Source organism: Bos indicus, chromosome 16, assembly GCF_029378745.1.
Source record: "Bos indicus isolate NIAB-ARS_2022 breed Sahiwal x Tharparkar chromosome 16, NIAB-ARS_B.indTharparkar_mat_pri_1.0, whole genome shotgun sequence".
Lineage (NCBI taxonomy): Eukaryota > Metazoa > Chordata > Mammalia > Artiodactyla > Bovidae > Bos > Bos indicus.
This window is the reverse complement of record NC_091775.1, coordinates 64,936,810-64,960,789: the sequence shown is the minus strand read 5'-3', so window position 1 is coordinate 64,960,789 and position 23,980 is coordinate 64,936,810. Positions and strand designations below refer to the sequence as shown.

Sequence of the window (23,980 nt, the reverse complement as noted above, 5' to 3'; positions counted from 1 at the left end):
TGGTCCAGTGGTTAAAAACCTGCCTTGCAATGCCAAGGACGTGGACTGGATCCCTAGTCAGGGAAATGAGGACCCGATGCGACCAAATAAATATTGGCTGAGGGGTAAAGAATCTGCCTGCCAACGCAGGAGACTCGAGTTGGAGCCTTAGGTCAGGAAGATCCCCTGGAGGAGGAAACAGCAACCCATTCCAGTATTCTTGCCTGGAGAATCCCACGGACAGAGGAGCCTGGTGGGCTACGGTCCATGGATTCACAAAAGAGTCGGACACAACTTGGCGACTAAACAGCAACAAACAACCTGAGGATAATACAAGAAGCTATCTCGGAGGGCTGTGAGCATGAATGAGGCCGCATATGTTAAAGTGCTTAGAAAAGCACTTGGCCATAAATATTATGTCAGCTATTATTAATATCAGATATGCATTTTATGAATCCATAATAAACCTGTTTCCGACAAAACTTTGGCTGCTGGGAAAACTAGTCACGGAACCAAACCAGAAAATCCTAACAACTTCCAAAGCTCTTCTTTCCCAAGTGCTCCTGTGGGTAGAGCCGACTCACCGGTAGTCCCGGTAGGACAGCTGGTGCACACCACCTCCTGTGTCTTAGGGACAACAGCACAGCTGGAGCCCCCAGGACACGGGCAGGGCTGGCAATCCAAGGAGGTGCCTGCGGTTGAATCGCCATAGTAGCCATCGCTGCACTTCTCACAGTTGGGCCCGGCCGTGTTGTCTCTGCAGTTACAAACACCTATTTGGAGAGAAGGTGTGAGAAGACAGGCGAGCGTCCAAGCAAACAAGACAGCGGGCGTTTCTGAGCCGCCTGCTGAAGAGAGCTTAGGTCTAGCCGTCCCCAAAGGTCGTCCTCTCACCTGACTCAGGGTCGCAGGTCTCGCTGTGCCCGTTGCAGGTGCAGAGCACACAGGGACCGTACGGGCCGAGGCTCGGCGTTTCTCTTCGGTAACCCGAGAGGCACACCTCACAAAACTGCCCTCCGTATCCCACGGGACACGTGCAGGACTCCACCCAAGTTGCGGGGACCCCGGGCCCAGGATGAGCGCTTGCCAGGGTGACATCATCCAAATAGCCAGCACCTGTGTGTGGTTGGGGGAAAGAGGATCGCTGGACTGGCTTCTGTTTTCCAAAACTTCATGAAAAGTCATCAGCACTAAAGGATAACCAGACTCAAAATTTCAGAGACAGCCAACCATTAGTTTAATTTATCTACTGGAGAAGATAACTAGAAAACAGCACTTAGAGCAATCATGTGGTACCTGACGCTGCTGCTGCTGCTGCTGCGAAGTCACTTCAGTCGTGTCCGACTCTGTGCGACCCCACAGATGGCAGCTCACCAGGCTCCCCCATCCCTGGGAGCCTCCAGGCAAGAACACTGGAGTGGGTTGCCATTTCCTTCTCCAATGCATGAAAGTGAAAAGTGAAAGTGAAGTCGCTCAGTCGTTTCTGACTCTTAGCGACCTCATCTACTGCAGCCTACCAGGCTCCTCCGTCCACGGGATTTTCCAGGCAAGAGTATAGGAGTGGGGTGCCATTGCCTTCTCCAGGTACCTGGTGCTAGGTATCTGGAATGGCAGTATACCAAACTTTTATTTTTTAAACACACACACACACACACTTATACACACATACATGCACACAGAGATTTCAATTTTACAGTTCTCCCAATCAGATCCCCTGGAAGGAAACAATAACCCATTCCAGTATTCTCGCCTGGGAAATCCCATGGACAGAGGAGCCTGGCGGGTTATAGTCCATGGAGTCACAAAGAGTTGGACATGACTGAAGTGACTTAGCACATGCACCCAATCACCAATGTGAAAAACGAAAAGCACTGGGCAATGATCTGGGGCAAGAAAAGACAGAAGGAAGAACGTGGGAACGGAGGAGTTTAAGGCCACAGCCACGAAGCCATGTTTTTGTTCTTTTGCCACAAAAGCAGGCACTGATCATAGAGTTTAAGGCTTAGAAAGCAGGGAAAGCACCTGTCAATAAGGACCACGCAACTGTATTTTTTGCCCTGCATAAAATAGCAAAAATAATTAAACAAGTTCGAATAATCAGGGCTACTTTGACAAACATAATTATTCCAAAGCCATTATGCCATTACGCCATGTATCATAACACTTTCTTGTTTTCAAAAGAAAATAAAAATAGAGAAAGCCTTATATTGGTTTAGCTCAAAGGTTTATCCAGCCTAACAGTACATGCGACAGGCTCAAAAGGAACATCGTATGGAAGGGCCAAGTTTTTATGATACCAGCACGTTTCCCTTTAATTTTCATTCCACTCCTATCTCTTACAGTCTTATCTTTTAACTCAATCTCCCCATGTTATGAAATATCACTTGTTTATACAGAAACTGACAACCTGAGGCTAAAGGACATCTCTTATTTTTGCTTTGAACTTAGTTTAACTTTTAATATATTTATGGGTTTTTTCAACATTAGATCATGAAAGACATCTCCACTGTTAAAGTGCTTCCAACTCCATCTTCAAATGTACTTGTGATTTAATTAATTCACTGCAATCTAACTTGTTTCAACACTTCTCTTGAAATAAAGAGTCACCAATGATTCTTTAGTTGCCAAATAACAAAATCCAATTGTACTGTCTTTCTCAATCTGTTAACTATTCCTCTTCCTTAAAATTCTTTTTTTCTCTTGAGTCTCAGATCATGGTCCTTAAATAACCATGTTTCCAGGATTGCTTCTTTTCTCTTCTTACATTTTTTGTCATATTTCCAAGTTTAAAAATGATTGCCCATATTTTGACAACTCTGATTCTAAATCTCCAGTCCCAACTAAGTCCCATCCATATTTCTAACTACTTATAAGACATTTTCATTTGGATATTCATGCAGGCACCTCAAAAATCAACACAGCCAAGCTGCTGATGCCACTGCCAATGCCACTCCAATGCTCTGATTCCTCTCCCCCAGCAAGCTCTACCTTTCTACAGAAATAGGTCTTTATTCTAAAAAATTTTAGGAAAACAATTTAAAGGCACACTTAAAAACAGCTTTGTTTATCTAACATTGTAACAAATGTTCATTCAGTAAATTTTAACTTTTCATCATTTAGCTAAAAGGGCTTGATAATTGATTTAGTTAAAAGGGCTTGATAATTACAGAGGAAGAAGTAAAAAAGAAATGGAGGTTATATAATGTGAGCCAGTAGAATTATATTGGGATTCTTAGAAAAATCTAATTATATGTATAATGTAACCTCAATAGGCTTACCCATTATAAGACAACATCATTTACTAATTTTTGTCTAATTTTCTCCAGGTCCTCAAGAGACGTTTCAAAATGCATTATTTTTATACACAATTCATGTATGATGAGGAAGTTTATTATATCACTTCTTTAGGATCAGGTTTATAATCAGGACTTTATAGAGATAACCTTTTGATTATGGATCCTTTTTCCTAATCATTTTAATTGATTGTCTTAATTACATCATAACTTACTTCTCTCACTGTATGTCCCACGAATCTTGATAGAGGTCAAATTGTTCAGGAGTTTCTGAAATTCGAAAGGGGTAAGAGTAGGCCTCCAAGGGTAATCTGTCGCTTCATGGAGCCTAGAGAAAAAGGAAGGGGCACGTTAACCTCTGTAAGGACAATTCTGGGTGCTGAGAAAGTATTTCTTAGTCATCCATGCCACCCACAATGCACTGCTCTGCTGGTCTAACCACCTCAGAGATTAGTCTGTTGGTTTGACCATACCGCTGGAAAAGGTACAGGTAATCAAGGGGAAAGTTCCCTTTTACAAAGTCACATCGAGAACCCCAAAGTTTTTCTTTAATACACACCTTGAGGCCTGAGGCGCTTAGATAAAGAAGCCACTTTTATAATTCTGGTCAAGTCAGATTTTATAAACCGAACTGTCTTACCTGAAGACATATTTGACAGTGGTCTCACTTGGATAGGAATTGCCCTGAGCGATCAAGGGCACAGACACTCTCATGCCAGCTCCTTCAAGCACCAGGTCTTCTGCCGAGAGGCGAGTGTCTCGCCTGTCCACGCGGAAGGAGAAGGAGAAATTCTGACCATAACTCAACACCTGCTTGCCCAAGAACTTTGCTGGAAGGCAGACACAATGGTGAGCAAGAACGTGAGGTCAGGAATAAACACCATCACACACCACACCACACGGCTTCCTAGCCTTACTTACCAGGGGCAATGAAGTACCGAGGAAAGTAGCTGTCTGAGATGACGGCAATATCCTGCCTCTCAGAGGACCACTCAAATGATGCTTCAGAGCCATCCCTTTGTTCTGCACGCCACCCATCCTCATCTACAAGCGGAGGATGAAAACACAAACATCCTGAATTCAGGTCCTCTATATTCCACAAAATGTACAGAAAGTCATCAATCAAAGTTTTTGAGTAAATGGAGGCTGTAACAGTACCTATATATGCTATACCTCTGAAGCAGTATTTTTATTTTATATAACATTTATACTCCCAGGTAAATTCTAAAACCATCTGTATATGTTTTCATTAAATTAAAAGCCAAACAAAAATCACATACATTAAAAGAAAAAGTGTTGATAGTCTCAAAAAATCTTAAGAGTTACTGACTTTTTTAATACTGTAAGCCTAGGCTTCACGTTCTAGGGGACTAAAGGAAAGGTCTACTTTACCAGTCTCAAAGGTGGAGGTTATAGAATAAACGCTGTAGCCAACGGCATTTGTGCACACGGAAGAATGCCCAAAGCAGAAGCAGGGGGTGCACCCTCTAGGGTTAGATGATTCCAGATTAAAAAATCCAGGTTTGCATCTGAAAGAGATTAAGATACAACCAGGTATTTTTTGTATCTGAAATATGAGAGAAGACACAACACAGCCAGAGAAAGAATGAGCTACCTCTCACAATTGAAGCCTTCGACATTGTCTTTGCAAACACATCTTCCTGTTTCAATATTACATTCATCTATGCTGCCAGAAGGATTGCAAGAGCATGGCCTGTGAAACGATGAAATAAGAGGATAAAGAAATTTCGCTCCAAGTCAGTCTTTTGTTTTACATGTTAACAAATTTTTTTTTAAAAAAGAAATACATAAAAAAGCAAAATGAATCCTAAACTCATCTTTGTATTTGGATTTTATTTCAGTCAAGGACACCCATCACATTTAGACATTAAAAATTGCTTCATCTCTGTACAAAACCATCCTTTAAGCTAGAAGCCTTAAATCTTGGTGATAATTATTACAGGGGGAAAATGTTTATATGGCTGCAGATAAGCTACAAGATCTATTACTAAGAGTCAGCTACAACTGGATTCCGCCCCCTTAAAAAATCTTACCTGCACCCAGCCTCAGTGAGAGAATGGTACCCAGGCTGGCAACGGTCACACTTGTCCCCCATCACTCCCGGCTTACAGCTACATCTGCCATAGCTATCACACTGTGTACTGAGGGAACCTGAAATACAAAGCACTCAACGTCAACCACCAGATAGGAAAGTAAAACTAATGTCTCAAAGAAAGAAAACTGGTAACTAAAAACAATGCTTGAAATTCAGTATGTAGATTGGTGTTCAGGGTCTAGATGGTAACCAAGAGAATAAAGATCAAATTTTAAAACAGAACTCCCTCAAAACCATACTCCTTTAAACTATGACATTTAAACTTTCCAGACATACACCCTAAGATGAATCTACTCATAATTATTGAAAAATACTAACAAATAACTCTGTACCCATGATAAACTGCAAGCAAAATCAGTCACTGTGGACAAGCACAGGCTCCTTAGGTCCTGTGTCTAGAATTTAAGTATACACAGGCAGGAACAGCAAATAAAGTTCAAACTCCTGGAAAAGTAGAACAGACTAAGAGCTCTCAGCTCCTCTGAACACACAGCAACATGCTGCAGGAGTTTAGCCCTCCAAAGAGGTCAGACTAAACAAAATCATTAACAAGGAAGAACTCACGGAGCAGCTAACCAACCTTTTACAGTCAAAGTTCAAACGGTCTCAATGATCTTATTGCTAATTATTTATAAAACCTGTACTCAGGCCAACCCCAGTTTTATACACATCGGAAAATCACCTAAACGCTCCACCTGGTTAAAGAGTTGAGGCTGATGCCAAATCATTCACACGTTATAACAATATTCACTCTCTGCATTTAACCTGTGAGAATCCTAAGGAAACAAAGCTTTATTTCCTGGGGATACAGGAATTGCTTATTTTGTCTCCCAACCCATCAGGCTGAAGCAGACCCTGGCTGTCACTTACCAACAGGACTACAGTGGCAGGGAGAGCAGGCTTCCCTGTTCCCAAGGCGGAAGAAATTCTCCCGGCACCTCTCACACTTGGCACCGTCTGTGTTGTCCTGGCAGTTGGTACAGTGGCCACCATGGCCCGTGGAACGGTATAGTTCAGGGTCAAAGTAGCATTCCTGAGATCGGCCATTGCAGTCACAGGCTGTTGGCCAAAACGTTAAGTCAGATGCATGTTTCTTTACAAACAGCATTTTAGAAGACTCAAACCAAACTGTAACCCCCACATCTCTGTGACAGATGGTGGTGGTTTAGATGCTAAGTCATGTCCAACTCTTGCAACCCCATGGACTGTAGTTCCTCTGTCCATGGGGTTTCCCCGGCAAGAATACTGGGGTGGGTTGCCATTTCCTCCTCCAGGGGATCTTCCCGACCCAGGGATTGAACCCGTATCTCCTGCATTGCAGGCAGATCCTTTACCTCTGAGCTGTGACAGGTGGTAGGTAGTTGAATGACTACCAGATACATTTCTCATTTAAAAAAAAAACGAAAAAAGTATGTCTGTCAATAAAGTGTTTATAGTCAGGTTATCAGCTTACAAGGAAATGTCCATCCTTATCAAAAATGGTACCATCATAGCTTAGTTGGTAAAGAATCTGACTGCAATATAGGAGAACCTGGTTCAATTCCTGGGTTGGGAAGATACCCTGGAGAAGGGAAAGGTACCCACTCCAGTATTCTGGCATGTATAGTCCAGGGGGTCGCAAAGAGTCGGACACAACAGAGTAACTTTCACTTTAAAATATAACTAATTCCTGTACTTAGGAACCTCCAGATAGTAGTATCAGTTCAGTCGCTCAGTCGTGTCCAACTCTTTGAGATCCCATGAATTGCAGCACGCCAGGCCTCCCTGTCCATCCAGCCATCTCATCCTCTGTTGTCCCCTTCTCCTCCTGCCCCCAATCCCTCCCAGCATCAGAGTCTTTTCCAATGAGTCAACTCTTCGCATGAGGTGGCCAAAGTACTGGAGTTTCAGCTTTAGCATCAAGTAAAAGCCAAGTCAAATTACAATTTTTCAGAGTCTTTATCCTTCATTTTAATACCAAGTCCAAGCACAAGGATCAGTTCATACTCAGGTTTCAGTTTACCATTTTAGGGCTCAGACAATTCAAATACATTAGCCACTAATGTATTTCAAAATGCCAGATTACTTGCATACAGAGACTGGGGTGATCTGAGCCATACTGGGTACGATACGTACCTCTGTAAAAGGAAGCAGGAAATCTAGATGCACTAGAAAGTAAATCCACTAGAAGGGAAACCTAGACGCACTAGATGCCTCTATCTACTGGGAAGCCGCGGTACCAAATGGGTCACCTGTTAAGCAGCTATAGCCCCTACAGGGCACAACCATATTTTAAGAACAAGTATCTACAGTCACAATGTATAATCTTTTTTCATTTTCTCTCTTCCTAAGAGTACTAGGATCTACTCTTCCTCTCAAAGCCTCTCGCCTAGGCACAAGGGCAGTACAAAAGTTTCTCTGTATTTCGCTCTCTAGAGAGATAAAGAAAAAATAATTTTGATAAACAATCTTTTGAATGGGAGTCTTAGTTTGCTACTTATCACACCTGACTAACGTTAATCAACAACCATGGTTGTCTGAAGAAATAAGAATTGGAAGGAAGAAGAATATTTTAAAGAGCAACAAAGAAAAGACTAGAAAAACCATATTTTAGTGTAGGCTACACAGCCAACCAGTTCATTCTGAAGATCAGTCCTGGGTGTTCATTGGAAAGACTGATGCTAAAGCTGAAACTCCAGTACTTTGGCCACCTCACGTGAAGAGTTGACTCATTGGAAAAGACCCTGATGCTGGGAGGGACTGGGGGCAGGAGGAGAAGGGGACGACAGAGGATGAGATGGCTGGATGGCATCACTGACTGGATGGACGTGAGTTTGAGTGAACTCCGGGAGTTGGTGATGGACAGGGAGGCCTGGCGTGCTGTGATTCATGGGGTCGCAGAGAGCCGGACACAGCCGAGCAACTGAACTGAACTCAACACTGGCCCAGTATTTAGAACTAAGGAAAGGCCAGACCTTGAACATGCTGCTCCCATTCTGTTAGGTATGCTCCTCAAGGAAATAGAAAACCTGCAAGTTTATGTTTATGGCCAATTCCACACATCTACAATTCTTCTCTGACGTGCATGCAGGTTATATATATATATATATATATATCTACACACTCAAATTATGGAAGAAGCACTGCCTTGCAGGCTCTTCCTCTCAAGGAAGAATCAAAGGAAGTCACCCACGCCCCCCACCCCCTGAAGTCCTAGAGACAGCTCAGCAGATGGAAGCCCGGGGCACTCACGCTGGCACTCGCTGGCACTCTCGGCGGTCGCCCTCCTCCACGGCCGGTCGTTGAAGAAAGGAAGGCACTTTTCACAGTCCACACCATAAGTATTATGTTTGCAATTACACACCAGCTTGTCAAACTCGTTCTTTACACACTCGCTTGCATGTCCGTTACATTTACACCTGGGGAAGAGAAGAGACACTCAAAAGAAGAAACAACTAGAAAGCGCTGACTGGACACAGAGAAAGGATGTTCACGGAGAATTAACAGCAACCTCTGAATGTTTCTGAGTTTACCAAGCACAACTGTAAATTGAGGAACTGAGCAAGATTAAGTAATGGCTGTGTTTTTAGTTATGAAGAAAAATTCTGACCAAAAAAGGTAGCTTTATTTAACTGGGGCTAGAGCATTAACTGGAGAAGGCAATGGCACCCACTCCAGTACTCTTGCCTGGAGAATCCCATGGATGGAGGAGCCTGGTAGGCTGCAGTCCATGGGGTCGCAAAGAGTCAGACACGACTGAGCGACTTCATTTTCACTTTCCACTTTCATGCACTGGAGAAAGAAATGGCAACCCACTCCAGTGTTCTTGCCTGGCGATCCCAGGGACGGCGGAGCCTGGTGGGCTGCCCACTATGGGGTTGCACAGAGTCGGACACGAATGAACCGACTTAGCAGCAGCAGTAGCAGAGCATTAACTGGACATAAAAAGAAAGTCCCCGACAATTTCTGAGGACATCTGTAGGACCCTTTCCTGAAGTGAAATGTGTGTTTCAAGAAGAAGCCAAGTGTAGTGGTTAAGAAGAACACGGGTGTATACATATGGCAGATTCACTTTGCATGCAGTGAAACTAACCTAACACTGTGAAGCAATTATACTGCAATTGAAAAAAAAAAAGAACATGGACTCTGAGGCCAGGCTGCCTGTGACTTACAGATGTAACCTAACCTGTGCCTTACCTGTAAGAGAAGGATGAGAATAATGTTTATTTCATAGAGTTACTGAGATCAAGAGGTTACTCTTTTTATGTGCCCAGGATTATATGGGCATATAACAAGTCAATAAATGTCAGCAGTTATCCGTCATCATGATTTTAAAGCATTCTGATCTGAAGACAGTAAGAGCCAGACACGACACCACCATATGGATCTCTGGTAGACACTCCCTCGGGTTGTTTGGGGTAAGAATCCTTGACGGATCCCTAAGACGAAGGCACTAGAACACTAAGGACTTGTGGAAATCCCCATGAGTATTTGCTGCCCTGCCGTGCCCCTCACTCGCTCTTTAAAGACAGCAGTCAGTTCAAGCACCACTTAATAACACATTCAAACACTTCTGAAATATCTACAGTGCACTAGGATGAATCCCAAATTATATCCCCAGCTTGCCTCTTTCTTCCAAGCTTCTGTCCTTGACTGCTACACAAACGTAATGTCCTCCACGACTTACAGCTTTATATTTTATACCTGAACTCACCATCTCGCCAAATGAGCTCATCTTCTTCGAGTATATTGTTATAAATTGGTTATCACCATTCTCCTGATTGCTAAACCTTCAAATCTTCTCTGACTAAAATCCTGATAACTCTTCCTTCACAAAATGCACCTAAATGTTCCTTTCCACCCTGTCGTCACCACCCCGTGTCTGGCATTTGTCACCTAACACCTAGATGACAGCATCATAACAGGAATATAAAATTCTCTCAATCATATTCTTTCACTTTGCCTGCAGCTCACCTTCCTGATCTACTGTTCTGATATCAGAGCCCTCCTCCAAAAGAGTACATGGTTTCTCACTGGTTACAGCTTCCATCAGCTTCCCCTGAGCATCAATCCCATACCAGGGACACAGCATACAAAAATCATGTTTCTGTTCTGGAGACTTCATAGGCTAATACAAGGAGAAGTCAGTCCAAGATTCTTGGCCCACTGTCTGAGGTCTCTGGCTATCAAACTCTCTCTGGTTTACAACTCTACAAATTCATGTAAGATGTTCCTTCCATCAAGGAGACTTAGATTCTTTCAACTCTAAACCTTTGTTCACGACATGTTCATCCTCCTGCACCTAACCCAGACATCCTCTCTCCTTATCTAAACCCTACCTATTCTTCGAGGCCCAGCTTAGATTCGATCTGCTTCTCTAGCCTGACTGTCTTGTAAGCATTCTCTGACATACGACATCTCTTTATCTAAAGCATGTGACTGTACTAGCATTTAACTTTTCACACGTTCACACAGAGCCTGCCTCATTCATCTGCAGGATCCCAGAGGTCAGGTCCTTCTCAGAAGGTGAGTGTCAGTCCCGCACTTTCTCAGTAGCTTCACAGTGCCTGTCATAGGGCTCTGTACTTACACGCTCAATAAGAATCCACTAATGTGTCTCCAGTACTTTGGCCACCTCATGCGAAGAGTTGACTCATTGGAAAAGACTCTGATGCTGGGAGGGATTGGGGGCAGGAGGAGAAGGGGACAACAGAGGATGAGATGGCTGGATGGCATCACTGACTCGATGGACGTGACTCTGAGTGAACTCTGGGAGTTGGTGATGGACAGGGAGGCCTGGCGTGCTGTGATTCATGGGGTCGCAAAGAGTTGGACACGACTGAGCGACTGATCTGATCTGATCTGAATGTGTTGATTGGTCCAATCACTTCATGGGAAATAGATGGGGAAACAGTGGAAACAGTGTCAGACCTTATTTTTTTGGGCTCCAAAATCACTGCAGATGGTGATTGCAGCCATGAAATTAAAAGACGCTTACTCCTTGGAAGGAAAGCTATGACCAACCTAGACAGCATATTCAAAAGCAGAGACAATACTTTGCCAACAAAGGTCCGTCTAGTCAAGGCTATGGTTTTTCCAGTGGTCATGTATGGATCTGAGAGTTGGATTGTGAAGAAGGCTGAGCGCCAAAAAATTGATGCTTTTGAACTGTGGTGTTGGAGAAGACTCTTGAGAGTCCCTTGGATTGCAAGGAGATCCAACCAGTCCATTCTGAAGGAGATCAGTCCTGGGTGTTCATTGGAAGGACTGATGCTGAAGCTGAAACTCTCATACTTTGGCCACCTCATGCACAGAGTTGAGTCATTGGAAAAGACTCTTATGCTGGGAGGGACTGGGGGCAGGAAGAGAGGGGACGACAGAGGATGAGATGGCTGGATGGCACCACCAACTCGATGCACATGAGTTTGGGTGAACTCCGGGAGTTGGTGATGGACAGGGAGGCCTGGTGTGCTGCGATTCATGGGGTCACAAAGAGTCGGACAGGACTGAGTGACTGAACTGAACTGAATGTGTTGATTGGACAAGGTTTTGGAAAACCTAGTTACTTTGTTTCCAGGATAATGAGGTCTAACAACATTACTAATGCCCTTGTAAATAAGTGGCTGCATTCACTCCTACACCAAAGCTTCTATGGCTTTCAAGGTTATTTAATGGCTTACTTACCTACCACCCACAGCAAAATCAGAGATTGCATAATAATAGGATTTGAGAACTTTGGGGTCATTAAACACTTCATCTCCAAAAGTGTTCAGGCGATTGAGAGTTACTCTGATGTCAGTGGCAGTTACCCATTCCTGTCAGAAAATAAAAACACAGAAAAGACGGTAAAGGCACTGAATTATTGTAAGAGACATGTATGTGACAAAATCTTCTAAACAGTTTATGTGTCATTTAACTTATGTCTTCTTCTGGCATTAAATCTATTATACTACTCAAAGACTTCCTTTAATATCCTTATATTTTTCTCCTTGAATCTTCCCTTCTTGGATCTAAGTTGTTACTTCACCACTCAGAATCCCCCAAGGCAGAAATAATATTAATTTCGTCACAAGGCTGTAGAAAGGCTTAAATGAAATACGCTTTTCAATACTCAGCATACATTAGGTACTGAATACACATGTCCCGTCTCTCCACTCTATATCCGCACCCCAAAGCCAGCCTAGAGAAGCCAACAGAGTTCACAAAGCGCCACAACCGCGTTCAATATGCTGGTCATTGTCTCCCCCTGCCCATCTTGTTCCATCTCCCTTTCCCTTCTACCCCAACCACTACTACAGATCTGGGAGACACTTCCCAGCACAAAGCAATCAATCATTACACTGGCCTGAACCAATCAGATGTACTCTTCTGTCCTGACCCTTCCCAAATGTCGCTTCTTGTGAGGCCTTCCCTGGCCGGGCTATCTAAAATTGCCACCACCACCACCACCTCCAACTCCCTACCTCCCATCACTATTTTATTAAAATTGCCTGTTTCCATCACCACCACCTGCATACCCCACCACTGCCACATCAGATTATAAGCTCCACAGGGCAGGAATTTTTTTGTTTTTGTTCACTGCATTTCACTGCTGGTTAGCATATACTTGGTGCTCAGATTAACATTCACCAAGGAGAAGACCCTTGAAAGTCCTTTAGACAGCAAGGAGAACAAACCAGCCAATCCTAAAGGAAACCAACCCTGAATATTCACTGGAAGGACTGACGCCAAAGATGAAGCTCCAATCCTTTGGCCACTTGATGCGAAGAACTGACTCACTGGAAAAGACCCTGATGCTTGCAAACATTGAGGGCAGGAGGAGAAGGGGACGGCAAGGGATGAGATGGTTGGATGGCATCACTGACTCAATGGACATGAGTGTGAGCAAACTCAAGGAGCTTGTGAAGGGCAGGGAAGCCTGGCGTGCTGCAGTTCATGGGACGGCAAGGAGCTGGACACGACCTAGCCGCTGAACAACAAGCAAATGGGCAGACTGGCAGAAACTACAACTGATCGAGATGGCAGGTCTATCATGATGGCAGAGGACCAGAAGGGAGGTTACACAGTTTTCCCCGAGGTTTTATGAGCTCTGAGTGCATATAATAAATGCCCTTTCATTGAGCTCATTTTAGTCAGATGTTTACATCTGGGGTAATCCCGAGGAATCATGTCTGCCAGTGACCAAGCCCTGTGTATTCCCTTTTCACACTGATTCTAGACAGTGTGACTTGCTTTGGCCAAAGAAACATCAGTGAATGTGACACAGGCAGAAAATTGATATATATGCATGCCCTGGGACTTACCCTCTTGAATACTTTCACGATCACATGAAGAAGGCTAGTCTAGCCTCCTTGAGGAGATAAGATGACAGGGAGAGGATAAACCCAGCTCCCATCCCAGCTGACTGGCCAGGGAGTGACCTCAGGCCGACACAGAATCATGAGAAACAAGAAATCGTGGCTGTTTAAAACCATTAAGTTTTAGAGTGGTGTATTACGTATAATGACCCAAAGGTGCCACGCCCACATTCAGTTCTCTCCTGGGACTGCACCTCAGCATCACCAACACAGACGTAACCAGCCAAGTGCAGAGCCGAAGGCATCTGTTTTCAGAAGGTTTCACGTGAGACAGGGAGGCACACCCCTGATTAAGAATCACTGCTTACTCCATGCCAAACACCTGGCAGATAGAACAACACAGAGAGCTCATCAAGGCTAATCTCTGTGAAGCCTCCATGTATAATTAGAAAGGAGAAGAGATGGTGATTTCACCATATCCAAACTTGGAACTCCAATAACAACTCCCACTCACGGTCACAATGTCAGGAATCTTTTAGCCGTCTGTAGTGTAAATAGCTGGACAGATCTCTGTGTTTAGCACTTGCATCTTTGACAGGCTTCAACTTTATCACAGCTTTTCTTGAATAAAAGCTTCTCAAGAGCTGAATCTAAGACTTTTTCTTTCACAATGGGCATCTTAAAGAAAACAAACTCTAGAACTAGACTTTTCATGTTTTGAATCCCAGTTTAGTGGCTAGAAATAGTGTAACTTGGGGCCAGTGATTTTTTCTTTTCTGGGCCTCTGATTCCTCATCTGTAAAATGGAGATAATAGAAGTGTCTACCTTACAGTTATTGGGAGAGTTAAATGTGTTAATATATTTAATATATCTAAAGGGCTTAGAACAACACTTGGCATACTATGGCACACTACAGTAAGTGCTATAATAAATGCTAATCATTATTATACATCACTACATGCTCAGTAATATTCAGCATTGAAACCAGGAAGGTTTCAGAGAGATCACAGCTTTTACAGGGAGGCGCAAGGAGCAGGGAGGGTAGGAGCCATCTGCCTCTGTCCTCACTGTCAGATTGGCTACCAGGCAGATCAGTTACCCTTCCTTGGTAGCTGTATATCAGAGTCAGAGCTCTTATATCCAGAGACACATAACTGATGCTTCTGCATAAGGATACCAACTGACCAAATCTATTGGCGAATGCCCACAGCCTTCTGTCACATTTAGTCTTATGAGTTTCTGAGGCATGAAGAATAAGAAACATCAGAACTCCTATAGCTGGGGAACTGATTTAAGACAAGCTAACAAGGCATATTGGAGAAGGCAATGGCACCCCACTCCAGTACTCTTGCCTGGAAAATCCCATGGACGGAGGAGCCTGGTAGGCTGCAGTCCATGGGGTCACTGAGGGTCGGAAACGACTGAGCGACTTCACTTTCAATTTTCACTTTCATGCATTGGAGAAGGAAATGGCAACCCACTCCAGTGTTCTTGCTTGGAGAATCCCAGGGATGGGGGAGCCTGGTGGGCTGCCGTCTATGGGGTCACACAGAGTTGGACATGACTGAAGTGACTTAGCAGCAGCAGCAGCAACAAGGCATACAGTTAGCAAAGGGGCGAGAAAACCACAGTCACATTACCTCACTGCTTTTCCTACTGACTACATGGTCCCTCTCCAAGACAGTAAAATACAATAACTTGTGTAGAAAGAATCAAAGCCAGGAAACATATGCCAGTTGATCAACTTAGACTTGTGGACACAGCAGGGGAAAAAGAGGGTGGGATGAATTGAGAGAGTAGCATCGACGTACGTACACTGCCATGCATGACACGGCTAGCTTGTGGGAGGCTGCTGAGTAACACAGGGGGCCCAGCTCAGTGCTCCGTGATGACCCAGAGGGGTGGGAACGGAAGGATGAGAGGGAGGCTCAAGAGGGAGAGGACACACGTATACTTATAGCTGATTCACGCTGTTGTACAGCAGAAACCCACACCACACTGTAAAGCAATTATCCTCCGATTAAAAATAAATTAAAAAAAATTTTTTTAACGAATAATTGTAGATTATTTCTCCCCTAGGTAATCTGTTTCTTCATCTACTAGAGTCAGTTATTCTTTCTGCCCTTTATTTTGAATACATCTTCCTGCCATTGAAAGAAATTTTCTGAAAGGCCTTTGCAAACCTACTCACTACTCACCAGAACCCTCAGAGTTTACCAAAATTAAGATTTATGAAGCCCCAGCAAGCAACAGAAGTACAGTGGAAGGGAGGAACTGGACTCAGACAGAATATAGTCTCGCCGTTCCCACTGTCCAAAGCCACATAGGCAAATTAGACAAAGAGTCCTTGAACATAAAAAATTCCAAAGAGAGAGAACGAGAGGCTACAAAGGCACAACGCCCAGAAAAACAGGGGCATTCCCTACTTAGAAGTCACAACAGCTCTTCATAAAGTATATGGAGCACTTGCAAACCCACATCCAGTCCCAGCAAATTAATATGGGCAGCCCCCATTTAGATGTTAGCTTCAGCCGCGTGACGGAAGCCTCTGATCGGTGTGAATGTGCTGAGGGTGGCAGGACACTCATCTGCCCCTCCAAAATCAGCAGCCAGAACATAAGACAAGGTCACAGACATCTAGGCAATACAGAAAGATTCCAAATTGTAGTGCATAAGGAACATGCACACAGAATTTATGAAAAAAGAACTCTGAGATTGCCACAAAGGGACAAGTTTCTATCACCACCCTTATGCACTACACCAGGGTAGCTAAATTCACATCTCGACATAAAAACCAGTGCTTTTAGGTGATGAAGAGTTTTTTAATGATTGGCAACAGTGCCAGACAACCAATATTTCCCTGTAAAATAATAAAGGGGGCTTCCCTGGTGGCTCAGTGATAAAGAATTGGTCTCCTACCAATGCAGGAGACATGGGGTTTGATTCCTCATCCCGGAAGATCCCACATGCCAGGTAGCAACTAAGCCCATGCACCACAACCACTGAACCTGTGGTCCAGACCTAGGAACTGCAACTCCTGAGCCCATGTGCTGCAACCACCGAAGCCCACGCGCCCTAGAGCCCCTGCCCAGGAACGACAGAAGGCACTGCAGTGGGGAGCATGCACACCACAAGCGAGAGTAGCCCCCGCTCATCAAACTAGAGAAGAGCCCAGGCAGCAACAAAGACCCCGCACAGCCCAAGAGAAATAAAAACTGTTTTAAAAATAGCAAAGGAAGGTAGAGTTCTTAAACATCTTATTTCAGTTGTTCCCTCTTGCCAACATTAAAAGCCTTTTTTTTTTATTTTGTCAAATCAAAGAGGTAAGACCGGATACAAAAAAAAAACACCCAGCAAATTCATTCAAATACCCTCCTTCCAAAGGAAGGTAGAGGAGCAAAATATTTCCACTGCAAGTACAGAGATGCAAGTTAAAATTGCTCAGCATTTAAAAATATCTGTAAAGTTTACATGCCAGGATACATGTGCACGCAAACACAAGAACAAACATCAAGGGGGAAGCAGGAACGAAACTACTTTCCTTCACTTATTAAGAGTACACTGGGGAGCAGAATAAAGTCCAGCTGTCTGTCCTGACCCTTCCTCCAAAAGCGGGCACGCGGGCTGCCCCCCCCCCCCCCCCCATGATGATCTTCCCACGCCCCGCATGGGGAACAACCCAGCGGCCACCCCGCCGAGCTCCGGTGCCTACCTGCAGCACAGGGCTGTTGTCGAAGTTGTAGGCGCTGGGCCTTCCTTCCAGGGTGGAAAAGGCCACGTTGCCCCCAGTGAGAGGAGAGATGTCGCTGAACTCATCCGTGCACAACGCCTGCTGCTCGTCGCCGCCCGTCCGGATGAAGCCGCGGGTTGCCTTCGAGTAGGTGTTCTCGCAGGAGCCGCTGTAGTACTGGTAAGGGATCCAGGGCCCGTCTTCCCGCGTGCGCTTGTAAATGGCGAAGCTCTCCGGGCGGCTGGTGTGGAACTTGAGGCGCACGTACGTGATGTCAAACGCTTTTCCTGTTGGGGCGAACACGTGGATGCTTGTAAGTCATGTGGATGAAGCGAAGAACCCTCCTCCATCCCCACTCTGCTCTGGAGCTCGACAAAGAGAACACAAACCGCCCTGCGCAACTAGACTAAGAGGGTGCCGGAACGCTCGACGCGTTGGCTGTGCTGACAGGCCGTTCTCAGCCTGGAAACTGCGTGTTTTCCCTGGGCTCAGAAGCTGGCTCAGAAAAGCCCATTTATGATGTGTGCTGTTGAAATTTTGCTTCCCAGGAAAACTGACAGTATATTATGTACTTATACTATGAAGTGAAAGTAAAATTAAGTGAAAAAGTGCACTTTATCCTCAATGCTGTTGCTTCTACAAAAGCTTAATTAAAAGACAGAAAGGAAAATATTTGCTAGCTTTCTTCTGGGTACTTCCAAGATTTTCAAAAACTCATTCTTTATTCATTTTAATTTCTCTTCTTGATGCAAGAAGAGTATCATCGGGACTAATCTTTCTTTCTTTACCAGATTCTGGAAAAGAAATTTGAGAGATAAGGTCAGGAGTTGAGTAGGAATGAAGAAAAAAAACTTCTCCAGTCGCTGAACAGAGACAAAAACAGACAGAGACAGAGAAGAGAAAGGCAGTTTAAAAAAGCTGTATTCAGAAGAGAATATATGGGACATGAGTGCCGAGCAGGGAACAACAGCAAGGAGCAGGAGCCAACGGGCTGTCGTGCCTCTGGGAGCCCGGTCACTGGGTCTGGCAGCGCCGTGCGGCAGCCAGACCAGAACGTGGTCTGACGGCTGGGCCAGCCTGGGTGCTGGCCAGCAGGACTTCAGGTGGGTAAGAAAGATATTGTGCAGTATGGCAGAAACCACAATACTGTAAAGTAATCAGCCTCCAATTAAAATAATTATAAAAAAAATAAAAGATAACGTGTAACTGGTTTTAAACGCCATTCATTCACAAATGGGTCTTCCGATCAGTTTTTGTCAAGAAGGGTTTCTCGGGCACACCTACCTGCTCAGACCCACATTGTATATTTCGGGGGACAAGATGTGTCAGACACAGGGGGTCTCTTCTGTGTGAATCAACTTCCCGTGAAGAAGCCTCCTCCAGGACCTGGAGGGGAGGAGTTCCTGCACTCTCGCAAGTGCTGAGGAGAGGCTTCTACCACTGTCTCACGTCCTCACACCCACCCGCCCCCCAGGGGAGGAGTGATGCTCGTGTGTGGCCTGGAATCTCCTCAACTCTCTCCTCTCTGCAGCCGGCCCCCCACCCCCTCTCCCTCACTCCTCAGAGCGCCCCTCCTCCACCGGGTGAGGGAGGCCTGTTGCCACCCTGCTACTCCATCCAGGACTGAGTGGGTGACTTCAACCTGGGTGGGGATGTCCAGGCTCTCTTTTTCAAATCAGTTTTATCCAGGATAAAACTGATCAGATAAGCCAAATCTGACTCTATGGTCCAGATCTTACAAGAGGGGTGTAACTGTACCCATATACATGAAACGCATTCACGCACATAAGATCTTGAACATAAAGATGTATGCATGAAGGAAAAAAACACAGGACTGGGCACTGCAAGACTGAAGTGCAGATCCTGACTCCTCAATTACTAGCGGTGGGATCTCTAGTGCTTTGTCCATCACTTTCTCCTCTGTAGAAATGATGATATAGACACAGAGAACAGATTTGTGGTTGCCAAGGGGGAGGTGGGGGGTGGGGAGGGAAAGATTTGGAGTTTTGGATTCGTAAATGCAAACTATTACGTATAGAATGGATAAATAACAAGGTCCTACTTATAGCACAGGGAACTATATTCAATATCCTGTGAGAAACCATAATGGAAAAGAATATGAAAAAGAAAATATATATATAACTGAATCACCATGCTGTATAGCAGAAATTAATACAATATCGTAAATCAACTATATATCAATAAATTTTTTTCAAAAATAAACAAAAAAAAATGAGAGTGATGATCCCTGAGCCACCTATCTCAAAGAGTTGTTGGAAGGTCAAACTAAGATTCTGCATATCTGCATATACTTGATTAGTTATAAAATTATATACAGAGTTTATATAATATATATATATCCTGAATTTTATATATAGTCATGAAATTATATATATATATATGTTTATATATATAATTGTATATATAATCATGAAATTGGAGCTTAAAGACAATTGTCTCTTCAATCTAGTCTGAGATATAAATGCTAAGGCTTTGAGGTTTTTGGCAGCATTGCGTTGGTTGAACACTAGGCCAGCTGGCTTGTTTCTCAATACCATTATCAGAGATGGCTCAGTGGTAAAGACTCTGCCTGCCAAGCATGAGACCTGGGTTTGATCCCTGGGTCGGGAAGGTCCTCTGGAGAGGGAAATGGCAACCCACTCCAGTATTCTTGCCGTGGAAAATCGCATGGAGCCTGGTGGGCTAGAATCCATGGGGTCACAAAGAGTTGGACATGACTTAGCAACTAAACAGCAGAAACATACAAATAGAAAGCATGACTATAATACAGTACAGAAGAGAATTCCTGAACTAGGATCCTGGAGATGTTCACACACAAGAGCCTGACTGCACAAGGGCCTACCTGATACAGTTGCCAGAGAATATAACACAAACCTGGACCTTCTACCTAGGAAGCACTACAACACTTTGGACACAGGTCATGCAAATACAGCTTACAACACTCCTGTTAAAAGAATGCAAACTGAACCTGTATCTATCTACTGTGTCAAAAATGTAAAGAAGTCACCTGTGAATGAGGGCGAGGTTGTAATACAGTATCAATGGTATTCCAGAGACTATCTAAAACATTCTGGAATGGTAAAACAATTTAGTTACTCATAAGTACGTGGCTTGGGATGTTCAAAGGCTTACGTACTAATCTTTGGACTACAGATTACCCTTGCTTTTCTGTTCTGTCTACATTTCTGCCATTTCATTGTTCTTTAGCAACCCAATCTGCAGGAGGATGGATCAAAGGAGAGAAGGTAAAACGGATCTGGGTATCCAGTGTCCCAGACAAACATCTGCACCACAAAGCCACACACTGAAAGAAACAGGAATATGTGGTCACTCAAACATCAGAAAAGCAACTCTGCTAGCAGTAAGCTCTGAAGCAGCCCAGCTTGCTGGCACGGGCCCTGTCTCCCCACACCTCATTTTCAGAGCTGCTTTTCTCATTCTAACTTTTAGCTACGGTTGAAAGAGGTGGCAGTCTGTGGCTATCTGGAAAGGAGGCTCCCACATTCCACATGACAAGATGGACACATGCATGACTTTCGGTGTTGTGGCCAGCCAACCCAGCCATGGATGCCTACCACTGCAATTCCACGTGATGAATGCTATGACGGAGAAGGACATGAGGTTTGGGGAGCCTGGAGGAAAGTCACCTCACCCACATTTGTGAGGTCAAGAAACATTTTTGAGAGGAAGTGACATCTAAACCCAAGACCTGAGAAATGCAGAGGGATTAGCTAGGCCAATAGAGACCAGTTGTCCAGGCAGATGGAACAAGATGTATGAAAGAACAGAGGACACAGAGGGGTGGAGTACAGCTAGGACTGGGGAGGGTGGCTGGAGACAAGGCAGCTAGCAAGCAGGGCATGCTGGGCCTGAGGCCATGCTAAAGAGCAACTTCAACTCCCACTGACAAGCTAACTGAGGGATTTACGTCAAGAAATGCATGATCAGGTTTGATTTTTAGAAAGATCATTCTGGCCACTGTGTGGAGATCAGGTTAGAAGGGACAGGACTAAAGGTGGGAAGAACTGTTAGAAAGATGTGGCAGTAATCCTGGCTAACAGTGGCTGCACTCGATACAGGGACAGCTGGAATAGAGAGAAATGAATGGACTTGGGTGACATGCAATTGTGTGTGTGCATGCTCAGTCTCTCAGACATATAGTTAGCAGACCTCAATATCAATAATAATTTGGTAAATGATGCAGGGGAGCAGAAGTCATTTCCGATAGCCGTCTCTATTTTCACCCTAATTGACATTCAGTTTCATTGCTGAAGTTCCTTCTACGTGTTCCATAAGGCAGTAGGATTAAGAATAACATTCAGTTTCCTAGTTTAAAAACAACCAAATGGAAAGACATACCATACCATCCACTGCAACAGATAACAAAGGAGGTTAAGCAAAACTGGAGGCAGGAGCAAAGGGTATGATTGGGAGATGCATCTATCTTGGCTACACAAGATTTAAGGTGTCTATGGTCACCGAGACAGGAAAAAATACGTCTGGTAGGGAGTTGGATGTGAATGATCTGAAGGCCCAAGAGAGACATCTAAGATGGAGATACAGATTTGGGATTCAAGGACTTCCCTGGTGGTTCAGCAGTTAAGACTCCAAGCTTCCAATGCAGGGGGAGCAGGTTCAATACCTGGTCAGGAAACTAAGATCCTGCATGCCCCACAGTGTGGCCAAAATAAATTTTTTTTTTTAGTTTTTTCAAAAGTTAAAAGAAGATCCAGGACTCATTGGCCTGCAGTTGGATAATGAAGACTGCCATGGTTGCGACCAAAGAGGGCAGGAGTGTTGAGTGAGAAGTGAGCTGACTTTTGGGAATCATGCTGAAGAGCATCAAAATTTAAAGCACAGCCAGAAAAAGAAGTGACAGAGGGGACTGTGAAGACCAGAGGGAGGAGGGCAAGTCAGAGAGTACAGATATCATGGAAGCCAAGAGGGAAATAAATAAGCAGTAGTGTTTAAATCTGCATAATGACTAAGAAGCATCCACTAGCTTCACACCACAAAGAGATCACTGCAGGGAGGTGGGAGGGGGGTTCAGGATGGGGAACACAGGTACACCCGTGGTGGATTCATGTCAATGTACGGCACAACCACTACAATACTGTTAAGTAATTAGCCTCCAATTAAAATAAATCAATTTATATTAAAAAAAAAAAAAGAGGTCACTGCTGCACTTAGTGAGGATAGTCCCACTGGCAGGGATCTTACTGAACTGGAACTGAGAACCCATGGCAGACAGGTGGTGGAAATGCCGACACAGTAAGTACAGCCAACCTGGTCTGACATCTCAATAAAGTGGAGGAGAAAGAGAAGACCGCAAACCTGGAGGGGTACAGGGCCAGGGAAGATGCCTCCCTTTAACGTGACAGAAGATACAAGGAGACATTGCTGTCGTGTTCCAGTCAGCAGAAAGGGAAAGACTGGAGAAAAGAGGCTGGGAAACAAGAATGTGATTCAACGCTGTGAAAGGACTGGCTCCATATGGGAGGAAGCCTGCGCCTTGCCTTCTACCTGAGTGCAAATGCAAGGGATTTAGTAGGCTTTGGTCCATGGGGTCGCGAAGACTCGGACATGACTGAGCGACTTCCCTTTCACTTTTCACTTTCATGCATTGGAGAAGGAAATGGCAACCCACTCCAGTGTTCTTGCCTGGAGAATCCCAGGGTCGGGGGAGCCTGGTGGGCTGCCATCTCTGGGGTCTCACAGAGTCGGACACGACTGAAGCAACTTAGCAGCAGCAGCAGCAGCAGGGGATGGAAATTGAAAGCATTCGAACTGATGACTATTTTTTCTGTGCAGTGACAAGCAAGGGTACCTGCTAAGGGGCTGAGGGCAAAGCCTGTGGAGAATGTTAGGTAGGGAATATCTGAAGAGAATGGAGACCCAAGACAGAAACTAGCAGAAAGCTAACCGAAGAGAAAGAAGACAAACAGGACAGAGGCAAAGCTGCCAGGTAACGGCACGGACAGCTTCGAGGAGGTGTGATTTTCTAGAGAAGCACTTAGTTCCTACTGTACAGATGCAATGGATGGACACTGCAGGACGGATGTTACTTCAAGGATTTCCTTGGCAGTCCAGTGGTTAAGACTCCACACTGCCACTGCAGGCGGCACAGGTTTGATCCCTGGTCAGGGAACGAAGATCCTGCATGCCTCGAGGTGTGGCCCCAAAAATAAACAAATAAGAAAGTAAATACACAAAGTGGAGTGGAACAGTCATGGCTTATATATTCTGTGTTATCTAGAACTACCTGTAATCATGGATAATCAAGAATTGGAAACTTAGGAGCTAGTTTTTATTTCATTAAACAACTACAGTTGAGACCTGCCACACGCTTGTTAACACACTCTCTCTCATTATACTTCCCTGCTCCTTATCTGTCCATCCTACTCATTTCACAGTAGACAGAGCAAGAAGGTCTCATTCATCTACCATTTAATAGAAAAAGAGGACTAGGTCTCCGTTTTTCCAGTCCAATGACAGCTACTACACTATCTTCCTAACTTGGGGGCACACGAAAGTAGACAAAACGACTTCAAAGTAAAGGAGCCA

At 44.5% G+C, this 23,980-nt stretch overlaps 1 protein-coding gene across 1 annotated transcript in view; it reads right to left on the bottom strand.

The window, feature by feature from the left end:
- The window catches only part of LAMC1 (laminin subunit gamma 1), a 121,486-nt gene that overhangs the window by 28,689 nt on the left and 68,817 nt on the right, over positions 1-23,980 (bottom strand). Inside the window, exons 2-13 of the mRNA XM_070768545.1 lie at positions 17,378-17,682; positions 12,052-12,182; positions 8,620-8,786; positions 6,259-6,447; positions 5,327-5,444; positions 4,888-4,986; positions 4,665-4,801; positions 4,194-4,316; positions 3,913-4,102; positions 3,488-3,600; positions 874-1,095; positions 564-752 (exon numbers count right to left, since the gene is read on the bottom strand). Coding sequence (XP_070624646.1) covers positions 564-752; positions 874-1,095; positions 3,488-3,600; positions 3,913-4,102; positions 4,194-4,316; positions 4,665-4,801; positions 4,888-4,986; positions 5,327-5,444; positions 6,259-6,447; positions 8,620-8,786; positions 12,052-12,182; positions 17,378-17,682 — 1,983 coding nt within the window. The remainder of the gene's footprint in view (positions 1-563; positions 753-873; positions 1,096-3,487; positions 3,601-3,912; positions 4,103-4,193; positions 4,317-4,664; positions 4,802-4,887; positions 4,987-5,326; positions 5,445-6,258; positions 6,448-8,619; positions 8,787-12,051; positions 12,183-17,377; positions 17,683-23,980) is intronic.